General features: G+C 43.1%; 1 protein-coding gene across 1 annotated transcript; it reads right to left on the bottom strand.

The window, feature by feature from the left end:
• Positions 1-2: 2 nt before the first annotated feature.
• LOC113033411 (gamma-glutamyl hydrolase) lies at positions 3-10725 on the bottom strand. The gene is made up of 11 exons (XM_026187172.1): positions 10600-10725; positions 9998-10520; positions 8959-9133; positions 8702-8816; positions 8260-8310; positions 8086-8170; positions 7497-7635; positions 3601-3707; positions 3125-3218; positions 2899-3036; positions 3-474 (listed from the first exon to the last, which is right to left on the bottom strand). The coding sequence occupies exons 3-11, from the start codon at positions 9074-9076 to the stop codon at positions 356-358; spliced, it is 966 nt and encodes a 321-aa protein (XP_026042957.1). The 5' UTR covers positions 9077-9133; positions 9998-10520; positions 10600-10725; the 3' UTR covers positions 3-355.
• Between the last annotated feature and the right edge of the window lie 757 nt (positions 10726-11482).

The raw sequence follows: 11482 nt of genomic DNA, 5'->3' as shown, positions 1-11482 counted from the left end.
CACACATTAAAAAAATTGTTTATTAAATGACAACCAAGTACAAAAGACGTGGACCTAGTTCTCCTAAAATCTATCCTGATGTTTACTTCAAACACAGTCACACTTCACTATGATAAACGACCACATTAATGTGTTATTTTTGCCATTAAAGTAATAGTTCTGGGTCGGTAATGCCATAATTGCCAGCAAAAATACTTCCTTAGTGAAATACAAATATACTCTGAATCAGCACAAAGGTTTAAACAGCACTTTTGATTATCTGAGATTAAAACCAGCAGACTTTACGAGCGTACTACAGACACTAGAGCATATAAACATTTACATGTGCAGAGATCCATTCAGCTGCAGGAGTAGCTCAGAAGAAGTAGGCCTGCTCATATGCTGTGATGTTTGCGACATAGACAGGTGAGTAGCTGTAAATCAGTGAGGATTCCTCTTCTGCAGGACTGTCAAAGTGATGTAAACTTCTCCTTGCTAAACAAAGCAGAGCAGACATACATGTGGTTAGGTTACGTTAGAATAAAATAGCTTAATGGCGGTCATGTGAAAATCCTGTGAAAAACTAAGTATATGTTTACTTCTTTAATAGCAATTAATCAAACTCACTTGATAAAATAATCGACAGCAAGTAACAATTTTATAGACCCCTTCTATACAAGCAGAAATTTTGACAGTTTGCAAGTTTGGAGCGTTTAGGTGTGTGCCATAGTTTTTCCCAGAAGAGGACATCCCAGCAAATTCACTTCAAGTGCAATACTCAGAAATTTAAAGAAACAAAACAAACAAGAGCCAAAACAAGACATCTCATACTCGGGCTTTAGTAACCATGTTAAATGCTACAATGCATGAGAGTATACTGATGGATACAAATATAGCTTGTTTGGAAGGGCTGCCAAGACAAAGCGACATTTTTCCTAAAAAGAACATGGCAGCACAGTTTAGGTTTGCAAAGATGCATCTGAACAAACTGCAAGATTTCTGGAACAAAGTTCTTTGGAAAGCCAAGACCAAAGTAGAGATGTTTGGAGAAAACCAAGAAAATGCAAATGAGCACTAACCCCTCACACCAGCTGCCAAGCACAATGGTGGGGGGTAATTATTTGTGCTCTTTTTCCAGCCACAGGACCTGCATGCCTTGCAGTCACCAAGTTAACCATGAACTTCAAATACTAGTGATGCTCCATCACTGCATCTCACTGGGTGTTAGCTCGCTCTGCGGTAAGTAGTATCACTTCCCGTTCCTGTTACAGCGCACAGTGGGGCCTGTGTAGCCTTTCTACTTAGCCAATTTAATCGAAAGCGTCTAAATTCATAGTGTACTCTTCACGTGCTTTATCCAAAATTGTTGGGACAACGATCCCAAGCACAGCAGCAAACCTGCAACAGAATGGCTAAAAAAAAAAAGAAATCAAAAGGAAAGAATCAAGGTGTTGCAACGGCCCAAATTCCAGACCTCAACCATAGTGAAATCCTGTCACGGGAACCTAAAGGTGCCATGCATAAACAATTGTCTGCAATCTTTAATGAACTGAAGCACTGCTGTAAAGAACAGAGGGCCCAAATTCCTCCACAGTGACGTGACAGACCGATAAAGTCACACAAAAGGATTACTTAAGCTATTGCCACTAAAAGTGGTTCTGCAAGCTACTAGTTTACACAGCACTGCATGGAGTCCTGTGAAGTTGTTTTTTTTTTGTTTTTTCACGTCTGCAAGTGAAACTGATCAAAACAGGGCGATAAATATACCCACAGTTCTGAAAGCAGTTCATGAGAAGATAGCACGCTGTTTTATATAAGGTTTGCATCAGTGATGCTGATTAGTTAAGTTGGTTTCACCAGGAAATAGCGGTCACCACAAAGGTCAGAGACATTCATACTAGTGGCCTACTGGAAGTGATTTTGTAGGACTCCAGCAGCGCTCATCCTGTTCCTCGTTTCAAAAAGGAGCAGATACCAGTCCTGGTGATGTGTTAGGACCTTCTATAGCTCTGTCCAACTCCTTTTGGTCATTGTACACGCTGCTGTGTTATCCTGGAGGTGTTGGACTACCTGTGAAACCTATGTAGGGTCCATGTATCACCTTATGCTACCAGTAGTGACATTGACCCTAGCTGAATGCATCTGTTGAGTTCATGTAACACCAATGCAACTGAAAACTGATTAACAACTCCCTCTGCTTCTTATTTGACTAGATTAATATCCCAGTTTAATTGGGTTGATACTATACTCTGATTAAAAAGTGTTCCTTTAATTTTGTTGAGCAGTGTATGTCAGGGTCCTGGGACTGGGCGACCCAGGACCCCTGGGCAGTCATGGACCTGTGCTATTGTTGTGTATTTTGGTGTTGCTTCCCCTTCTCTGTGCTTGTGTATATGTGTGTGTGTGGGTGGCTGAGCACTTGTTTATAGGCGGCGTCAGGCCTGGAGGGTGTGGCCCTGCAAGGGGACTGGCCACACCCGAAGCCACACACCTGCTGCTGATCAGGCCTCATCGGGGGAGCTACTTAAGAGAGTCTTGGAGCTCCCACCGACGCGGGATCATTGCTTGGGACTCCACGTTAGTTACCCAGTTTAGGTTTTGGTCGTGTAGTGTATGCCTGCCATTGTTCAGTGTCCTGACTGCTGCCGCTATTGTTTCCCGCAGGAGGAGCGTGGAAGGCTTAAGGAGCAGCGAGCACCGGGAGTGCAGACACGGGAGCAGAGAGCACTTGGAGGGCACGACACGGGAGTCTGGGGAAAAACACGGGGATTTATTGTTGTTTGATATCACCCTCTGTAAATAAACGCACTGCTTGAACTTTGAGCTCCGCGCCTGGGTCCTCCTTCCCCACATCCCCACAGTCTGCCAGCCAGACCGTGACAGTGTATGTTTTTTGATAATGCATGCTTGTCATGTTACCTTCATTGACAAAAAATTCAGCTAGCAGCGACGATAACTGCACAGCGTGACGGGAGTGAGGGAAGTTCAGCTTTCTGTACCACTGAAAACGATTCACCTCCGGGTGCCACTGAACTCCGTAGAAAGGATATCTTTTACCTGTCAGAACAAAACAATATATCTCTTGGTACAGTGCTGTTGCATGGAAATCCTTCAGCTTCCCAAATAAAAAAATAAACCTTGTAACCTTCGAAAGTTGACACAAAGTGAGCTCCGTTCTTAGCGATGTTTGTTGACAAGATGGTGAAGAAACTCTGTAGCATCTCATTTTCCTGGAAGTCCTGTGAGAACATTCGTCATATTAGCAGTTATCATTTAAGTGTCTCTATTTGTTATTATTTTAACTCTCCTTCTTGTATGCAATACTCAGAACTGTTTGGATTTATTAGAAGAATTCGCTTTTGGGCTTCATTTCTACTAATGCTTTGTTTAATGTCCGCTCAAATGACGACAACTCTTTTCATGGCAGACAAATTCATTCTGAATGCAGATTAAAAGATATATCTGTAAAGTATATCTGTTAAACCCCTGCTGAAACGAACGCTCCTAACTGTGATCATTGGCTGGGATTTTATTTCTCCAAACAATAACTATTCAAAACCTAACAGAGGAAGTAAAACTTTCTGTTTGGCGACACTGGTCAGAAGAAGGCTCATGCTGTACCTTTATTGTAATTCCATAGTTGTGAAAATTGCCAGTCAGAGGTTCCTGGGTCAAAGCATTGATGAGCTCATCTGGGAAAGTATTGAACATCCGGCTGGACTGCACTTCTGCACGCAACACAAAAGGGTATTTGATTAAGTCCACTTATAAAATTGAACACATTTAACACAAAAGAAGAAAAAAACATCTGAATAGATATGTCTGAAGGTTCTCAGTCATCCAGGTCATCGTAGTCAAAGGAGCTTACAAAGAAAAGCATCTGGACTTCTTTAAGTTACTTGAAGACGTTTCACCTCTCATCCGAGAAGCTTCTTCAGTTCTGAGGTCAAATGGTGGAGAGTCCCAGATATAAACCTAGTGGGAGTAACCCCCCACAGAGGGACAAAAGGACCCCTGATGATCCTCTAATCGCCTGAGCCAAGGTGTGAAACTGGGTGTGGGTCCCAATCAGCCAGAGTTTCGCCTTACATATCACCGCCTTTACCCAGGGGATGCCATACCCTGCATTTACGGACTTCCTAAAATCCACAAGGAAGCTGTCCCACTCAGACCCATAGTCAGTAGCATAAACTCAGCCACTTATAACATTGCTAAACACCTTGCTACCATCCTTGCGCCTCTCATGGGGAACACCCCACACCACATCAAGAACTCCACCGACTTCACCGACAAGGTCCAGAAACTTACCCTGGATCCAGATGAAACCATGGTGTCCTTTGATGTAGTCTCTCTCTTCACTTGCATACCCACCACGGAGGCCGTGGAGACTGTCAGAAAACGACTACAAGAAGACAGCTCCTTGGAGGACAGGACCAACTTCACACCCGATCAGATTTGCACACTGTTAGACCTCTGCCTCACCACTACATATTTCAAATACAACGAAGGCTTTTACAGACAAAAACATGGCTGTGCCATGGGCTCCCCCGTGTCACCTATTGTAGCCAACCTTTACATGGAGGAAGTGGAAAGGAAGGCTCTTGGCTCTTTCAAAGGAAGAGTACCCAGCCACTGGTACAGATATATAGACGACACCTGGGTCAAAATCAAGACACAAGAAGTGGAATCCTTCACTGCGCACATTAACGCTGTGGATAAAAACATCAAGTTCACCAGGGAAGACACAAAGGACGACTGTTTGCCTTTCCTGGACTGCGCTGTGCACATTGAAGAGAACGGCAAACTCAACATCGAAGTTTACCGGAAGCCCACACACACGGACCAGTACCTCCTCTTTGACTCCCATCACCCTCTGGAACACAAACTTGGAGTAATTAGGACCCTACACCACCGGGCAGAACATGTTCCCTCTAAGCCTGAAGGAAAAAAGAAGGAACACACACACATGTAAAGGAAGCACTCAAAACGTGCGGCTATCCTAAATGGGCGTTCTTAAAGTCAGCAAAGAGGCACAGAAAAGAAGATCAGACACCAGCGAGGGAGGATAAGAAAGACAGACGCAACAACATTGTCATCCCCTATGTAGCCGGTGTATCAGAAAAACTCAGGAGGGTTTTCTCCAAGCACGACATCCCAGTGTATTTCAGACCCAGCAACACGCTCAGACAAAAACTGGTTCACCCGAAAGACAAAACGCCAAAACACAAACTTAACAATGTGGTGTATGCTGTACAGTGCAGCGAGGAATGCCCAGACCTCTACATTGGAGAGACCAAACAGCCACTTCACAAGCGCATGGCACAACACAGAAGAGCCACCTCCACAGGACAAGACTCAGCAGTCCATCTGCATCTTAAGGATAAAGGACACTCTTTCGAGGATGCCAATGTTCACATTTTGGACAGAGAGGATAGATGGTTTGAAAGAGGAGTGAAAGAAGCCATCTATGTCCACTGTGAGCGACCATCTTTGAACAGAGGCGGTGGTTTACGACACCAACTCTCTGCCATCTATAATCCAGTTTTGAGATCCCTTCCCTGACGCCTTAACGCCCACTCACATCCTGGGCCATCTGACCTCAGGAATTCGCATGATAAGGTGGGGCCAGGTTTCACAATGAACGCACCCGAAACTCTGGCTGATTGGGACCCACACCCAGTTTCACACCTTGGCTCAGGCGATTAGAGGATCATCAGGGGTCCTGTGGTCCCTCTGTGGGGGGTTACTCCCACTAGGTTTATATCTGGGACTCTCCACCATTTGACCTCAGAACTGAAGAAGCTTCTCGGATGAGAGGTGAAACGTCTTCAAGCAACTTAAAGAAGTCCAGACGCTTTTCTTTGTAAGCTCCTTTGACATCTGAATAGATATATCAGTTTAGGATAAGACAATCTAGGCAATTTAACTGTTCAGAGATCTTCAGAAGTCATCATAGCTGATATGTCTAACCTCACACTCTGAAGAAAGGCAAAAATAGACTTTTGGGGGGAATAAATTTGAATATTTTTTGATGCATCTCAGTTTGATTATTTTATTTGTTCTCTAACTGACAAAGCTTTTGAGAACAATTTAATAATTTAACAATTTAATGCTTCAAGAGATCCATCATCATCATCCCTGTGCCCAAGAACAACAAGCCCTCATGCCTAAATAACTACTGGCCAGTTGCACTGATTCATCCTCCATCCCAAACACCACAGATCCGCTCCAGTTCGCCTAATGACTCAACAGATCCACGGAGGACACCATCGCCCATGTTCTGCACACCATCCTTAGCCACGTGGACAAAAAACAGGGTAACTATGTGAGACTGCTGTTTGCTGATTACAGTTCAGCATTTAACACAATAGTGCCCAGCAGACTGTTCACAAAGCTGAGGGATCTATCTAGGACACAACAGCCGTCTGTGTGCATGGGTGTTGGACTTCCTCACTGGCAGAACTCAGGTGGTGAGGGTGGGTAGGTGCATCTCCGACAGCATCACCATCAACACAGGAGCGCTACAGGGCTGTGTCCTCTCTCCACTGCTCTACTCCCTCTGCACTTCAGACTGTGTGGCCACCCATGGCTCCAATACAATTATGAAGTTTGCTGACGACACAGTGGTGTTGGGTGCCATCTCCAATAACAATGAGGCGGCCTACATGGATGAAGTGAAGAATCTGGCATCGTGGTGCCGGAACAACCAAGTGGAGCTGAACGTCTGCAAGACCAAGGAGCTGGTGGTGGACTTCAGAAGGAGTAAGCACAGAGACTACAAGCCCATTACCATCAACGGCGCTCCAGTGGAGACGATATAGTCCTTCAAGTACCTCAGTGTCCACATCTCCTCAGATCTGACATGATCTGCCCACATTCAGGTCCAGTCCTAAAAGGCTAGGCAGCGCCTGCACCACCTACGACAACTGAGGAAGTTCAGGGTCTCTCAGGGATCCTCAGGACTTTCTATGCAGGCGCTGTGGAGAGCATCTTCACACAGAACATCACATACTGGTATGGGAACAGCTGTGTCAAGGACAAAAAAGCTCTTCAGAGAGCGTACAGCAGAACGCTGCTGCAGGACTGCTCTCCCCTCCCTTCAGGACATCTATACCAGGAGATGCTGCTCTAGAGCAGCTCAGATACTGAAGGACCCGTTGAAGGTTCCACACCATCCGGGCAAGAACAGAGGCTCAAGAGGGGGTTCTTAGGGTAAGAGTAAAGTTGGGGTCAAAGAATTACAACAGCAACCTCATCCAAAGAGCACATCACATATATGCAGAAAGAGCATTTAAAGTTGGGGCCAAAAATCCCCCAGATTTGTAACTTGCCTCTACTGACACCAATTGTTTTGTTCAGGCACTCTTCTGCAAAAAATTTCTAACCACTGAGAAAAAAAAAAGTTCCAGCTAGCTTGCTTGCATGCATGCATACATACAAAAACACATTCCTCCAGTTAATTCAAAGAGTAAAAAAAATAACACAGATTCACATAAAGACAGCAACCAAGCACGAACCTGTGGTTAAGTTGAGGGGCAATGCTAAGTTCTCAGCTGGGGTTTTTGTCAGGAGATTTTCACCAGCCACCAGCACAGTGAGTAGCTGCATTCCCATGCATGTGCCCCAAATAGGGAAGTAGTCCCCGGCATCATTAGCCTGAAAGTCACAGGAAGTTGGAAATGTAATTTTTCTGCACCAACAGCAGGAAACCAAAACGAAAATTTACGCTAACATACAAAATGTTGCTAAATTTTTTTTCCCTTTTGCAATCAACAGTAGCTTAAATGTCCTGCACATGTAGGGCAAGTGTACGTCATATTAACAAACTAGTCTTGATCTTAAACAATGTTCTCGGTGCAAAGATTAACCTCAAACTATTAATAATTGATTGAAGTTAACGTTAATTTTGTAGAGCAGAATTTCAAAATGCCAAGTGTAAGTGTTCAAATGTTGTTAAAGAAGAAGCTCTTATTTTTCTTTGCTATTAAGCACTGGAAACCTTCAGGACAGGTACAAGATCTTCCCCTAAGAGGAGTTCATTTCTGCACAAACGAGACAGGCTTTGAAGCAGAAAACAATAAACAGAGAATGATGTTCTATACTAACCGCCAGAGCGAGCCTGTAAAAAATCTTCGCCACCCGGGCAAAGTCTGAAGTCTCCAAATCTGCATTTCCCCCAATGAAAATCAACCTGAACCGACATCACATGGCAAATAATGTAATCTATTTAGACACAAATTTCAGTTGCCAACACATTTAAATCAATATACAGCAGCTCACCCGTTTATCTTCATGAAAATGTTCTCATATTCAGATGTAGTCAGAGTTAATCTGTGCAGGGAAACAAAAAACAATGAGCGTTGTACTATTTTCCATTGTTCAGACTACACAATGGTGAGCTCACACAGGGGGGTCAACTTCTTCTTCCACAAAATGTCAGCAACAACGTAAAAATTAGGCGAGTTAACATTCACCTAATGTTGAACGCTGATGCAAAGTCACCAAGCTCCAATGACTCAAAATGAGTCTCCTTAAAAAAAAAAAAACTTAAAAAAAACCCCTCTCTCTGTTTTTAATATGCAGATTTAAAGACACTGTTGTTTTGAGTGAGGTTTAATAGGCATAATGAGCTCTAAATACACCCAGTTCTTTCCTTTTCATTGGAGCCAACAGAACAGACTTCTTTAAAAGCTCATCTTTACTCTTAAATGACTCAACCCACCTTATAGGCATCACTCTGCTGCCCCCAGACTCGATGTATTTCACGTAAGAGGAAGGTATGTAAGTCCTCCCAAATGGTTTCATAATTTCATCTGTAACAACCTGAGTTAAAATACCTGTGGAACAAAAATCACAGCAGCTCTGATTGAACAGTCAACAGGGACACAGCTACAGAAGTGATTCGCTCTGCTTTCTAAAGATGTGCATCTCTGTGAGTGAAATACCAAATATAAAGTCCTGATGGTGTATTTTACTCACCTATCACAGATCTGTCATTCACAGCCTCGTTGTTGCGTTTAGTCGGCATAGCTCTGCTGCAGCAGAAGCAGCAGGCAAAAAACAAGCACAGATAGGTCGAAACACCTGTGTTAAACATGTTTTTGGTCACCAGCTTAGTTCAGCAGAGCAGTCTTCTTTTACAAAGCTGTCAGAGCTGTGGATAATGAAAGCAGCCGACTTGTATAAGTCGTGTTAGAACAGGATATAGTCAGTTCAGGGAAGTGAGGAATGCCCAGATTTACATGTGACAACTCCTGTACCGCACATGCCGGTCAAGCAACATGACTGCTGAGGTAAACAAAGGTTTTGCTGACAGCGCGGAGTTTTTGGCAACATTTTTGATCATTGAGTTTATTGGAAATTACGTAGCCTCATTGGTTTGTGCTGAGGTTTATAGTAGAGGACATGTGACCACTATAGCAGCCAGCTGCAGGTTCATGCATGGATAAAAACTGCTGTCAGACAAGTTTCTGTTCCAAAGTTAAAGTTTAAAGGTGTTGCAGGCGTATTTTTCCAATAGTGTTGTTTAAATACAAGTTCCTCATAAGAGACCAAAATAACAATCCCCATGCATGACTGTCGCAACTTTTCTAATGCTTTATGTTAAAGTGGCAAAAACAACTGATTTTGTAACCGATACAGTTGATTCACAGATTGTGTAACACATGTTTTTTGTAACTTCAACCACTGATGAACACACATTCCTACCTTAAATTATGCAGACAGATGGCTTATGGTTTAGGAAGAGGGTTAATAAAAATTTTTTTAAAAAAAAAGCAATTGGTGCTCCAAGGGTTTCTAATACAGCCCGCCCAAATTCTTGCGGGCATAAGGAAACACTGACATGAAGGCTGCTTGTGTAAATGGAAAAATTCAACATTCGGTTTAGGCAAACACACGTTATGCAACAACAAGATGTTATTGTAACCACCGAAGCTTAACATGCATTTAAATGCCATACATAATGTTTATGTAAAATGTCACTTAATGCTTTACTTTCATATGTTAAAGGACTAACCTGAATCACTAGGAAGGATTTGAGTCACCAAAACAACTGTGCACCATTTGAGCACTCCAGCCTTTCCACTCATGGAGGATTGTTTGCATCCCGAGCTTTCTTCCAAATGGGCAAAAGTACAACAACTCCAAAAAAGGCATAGTTTGGTATAAACTGGACTCCGTGAGCAGAGTCAAGCAGATGTTTGCATGTCTTCATTAGAAAACGGAAAAGCAGGTTCTTGTAAGTGACTAGTTGCTTAACTGAGTTAACAGCCATGCTACTGGGAGCTCTGTCAGACAGGAGAGTGACTATTAGTGGAGTACCAGGTAAGTAGGAATGAGTATTGCTGTATTTGTAATTGATTATAAAAGTCTAACATAAAAAGATGGCATGGGGGAGTTCAAAAGGAGTACTTGGTCAAAAGGACGCAGGCGGAGACCTTGTAAGTCATTCCACTTGCAGGTAGTAAATAAGAAAAACTGCCTGGAGGTGCTCACAGTCCACAGGAGTGTTGACTTGGAGTTCAAAGGTTTCCTGGCAGCTAGAGGAGGAGCAGAAAATACAGGTTACACAAGGTAAGTGCAGGAAATTACTCAAAACCAAGGAGGCCTGACGGTCACCATGTCAGGACAATCTGAGAACTGTGGCACCCAACAGCCAAGCTCTTGATTACGCCATAGAAAACAGCTGGGGGAACGACAACATGAGCCAGAAGGCTCCACCCAGGGGCGGATCAGAGGGAAGGTGCTAGCCAAGCTATTCCACCTGAGGCTAAGAACAGAGGTTAACAAATAATAAAAAATAAATAAATAGAAGTAAACCATGACAAAATCAGGATGCTATAAAATGTAAATAAAAACTGAAACCCCCACCCCAAAAGGTAAACTGAACATCAAGAGATTTTTGTTTCTAAAAAATAAAAGCTTATCAAGTTATCTTACTGTTACTAAATGTAAGGTATATATGTAAGGCAATACTTTCCTCAAAGAAATTGTGAAACATGATATTGTGTTGCTTGGTAGTCATGTCAACGAGTCACCCCTGATGGAAGCAAGCTTGTCAGATTTTGCTCTAGTATCTGTTGTCAGATCTGAAGACTCTTCATATCATTCAAAAGGTCTGAAGGGACGTTGTTGCCTGGAAAATATTTCTCCCTGTTAATGTATCCCATCAACAGATAGTCCAGGTATTCCTCATCAGTGTCATTCCAAATGTCACCATAGACATTTTTTTCAAGATTTGTCACACCAATGACAACTCTCTTTAGTGACATTGGCATAACCAGATCAAAACATGTTTTGGTGTCACTTATTCTTGTCACAGAAAACCTTGCAATCCCAGGGGTCATTTTGATGACATTTGTAGCAGTTGCCCTGCCATATAAGCCACAAGGTACTGGACTCCAAAAGATGGTACCGCTTTTGAATTTGTGTGTTACAGGAAGAGCAGCTTCAGTCCCCATGACCGCCTCATAAGACCTCATATCATTGTCCTCTTCAGAAA

This window comes from Astatotilapia calliptera, chromosome 12, assembly GCF_900246225.1.
Source record: "Astatotilapia calliptera chromosome 12, fAstCal1.2, whole genome shotgun sequence".
NCBI lineage: Eukaryota > Metazoa > Chordata > Actinopteri > Cichliformes > Cichlidae > Astatotilapia > Astatotilapia calliptera.
This window is presented reverse-complemented; position numbering and strand designations above follow the sequence as displayed.

Bases quoted from the DNA above. Each gene is read 5' to 3' on its own strand.
- LOC113033411 (XM_026187172.1), bottom strand. From the start codon at position 9,076: ATGTTTAACACAGGTGTTTCGACCTATCTGTGCTTGTTTTTTGCCTGC. The intron at 8,311-8,701 runs GTGGGTTGAGTC...TTCCCTGCACAG, and splicing joins AGCAGAGTGATGCCTATAAG to ATTAACTCTGACTACATCTG. The intron at 3,037-3,124 runs GTTACAAGGTTT...TTGTTCTGACAG, and splicing joins CTTTGTGTCAACTTTCGAAG to GTAAAAGATATCCTTTCTAC.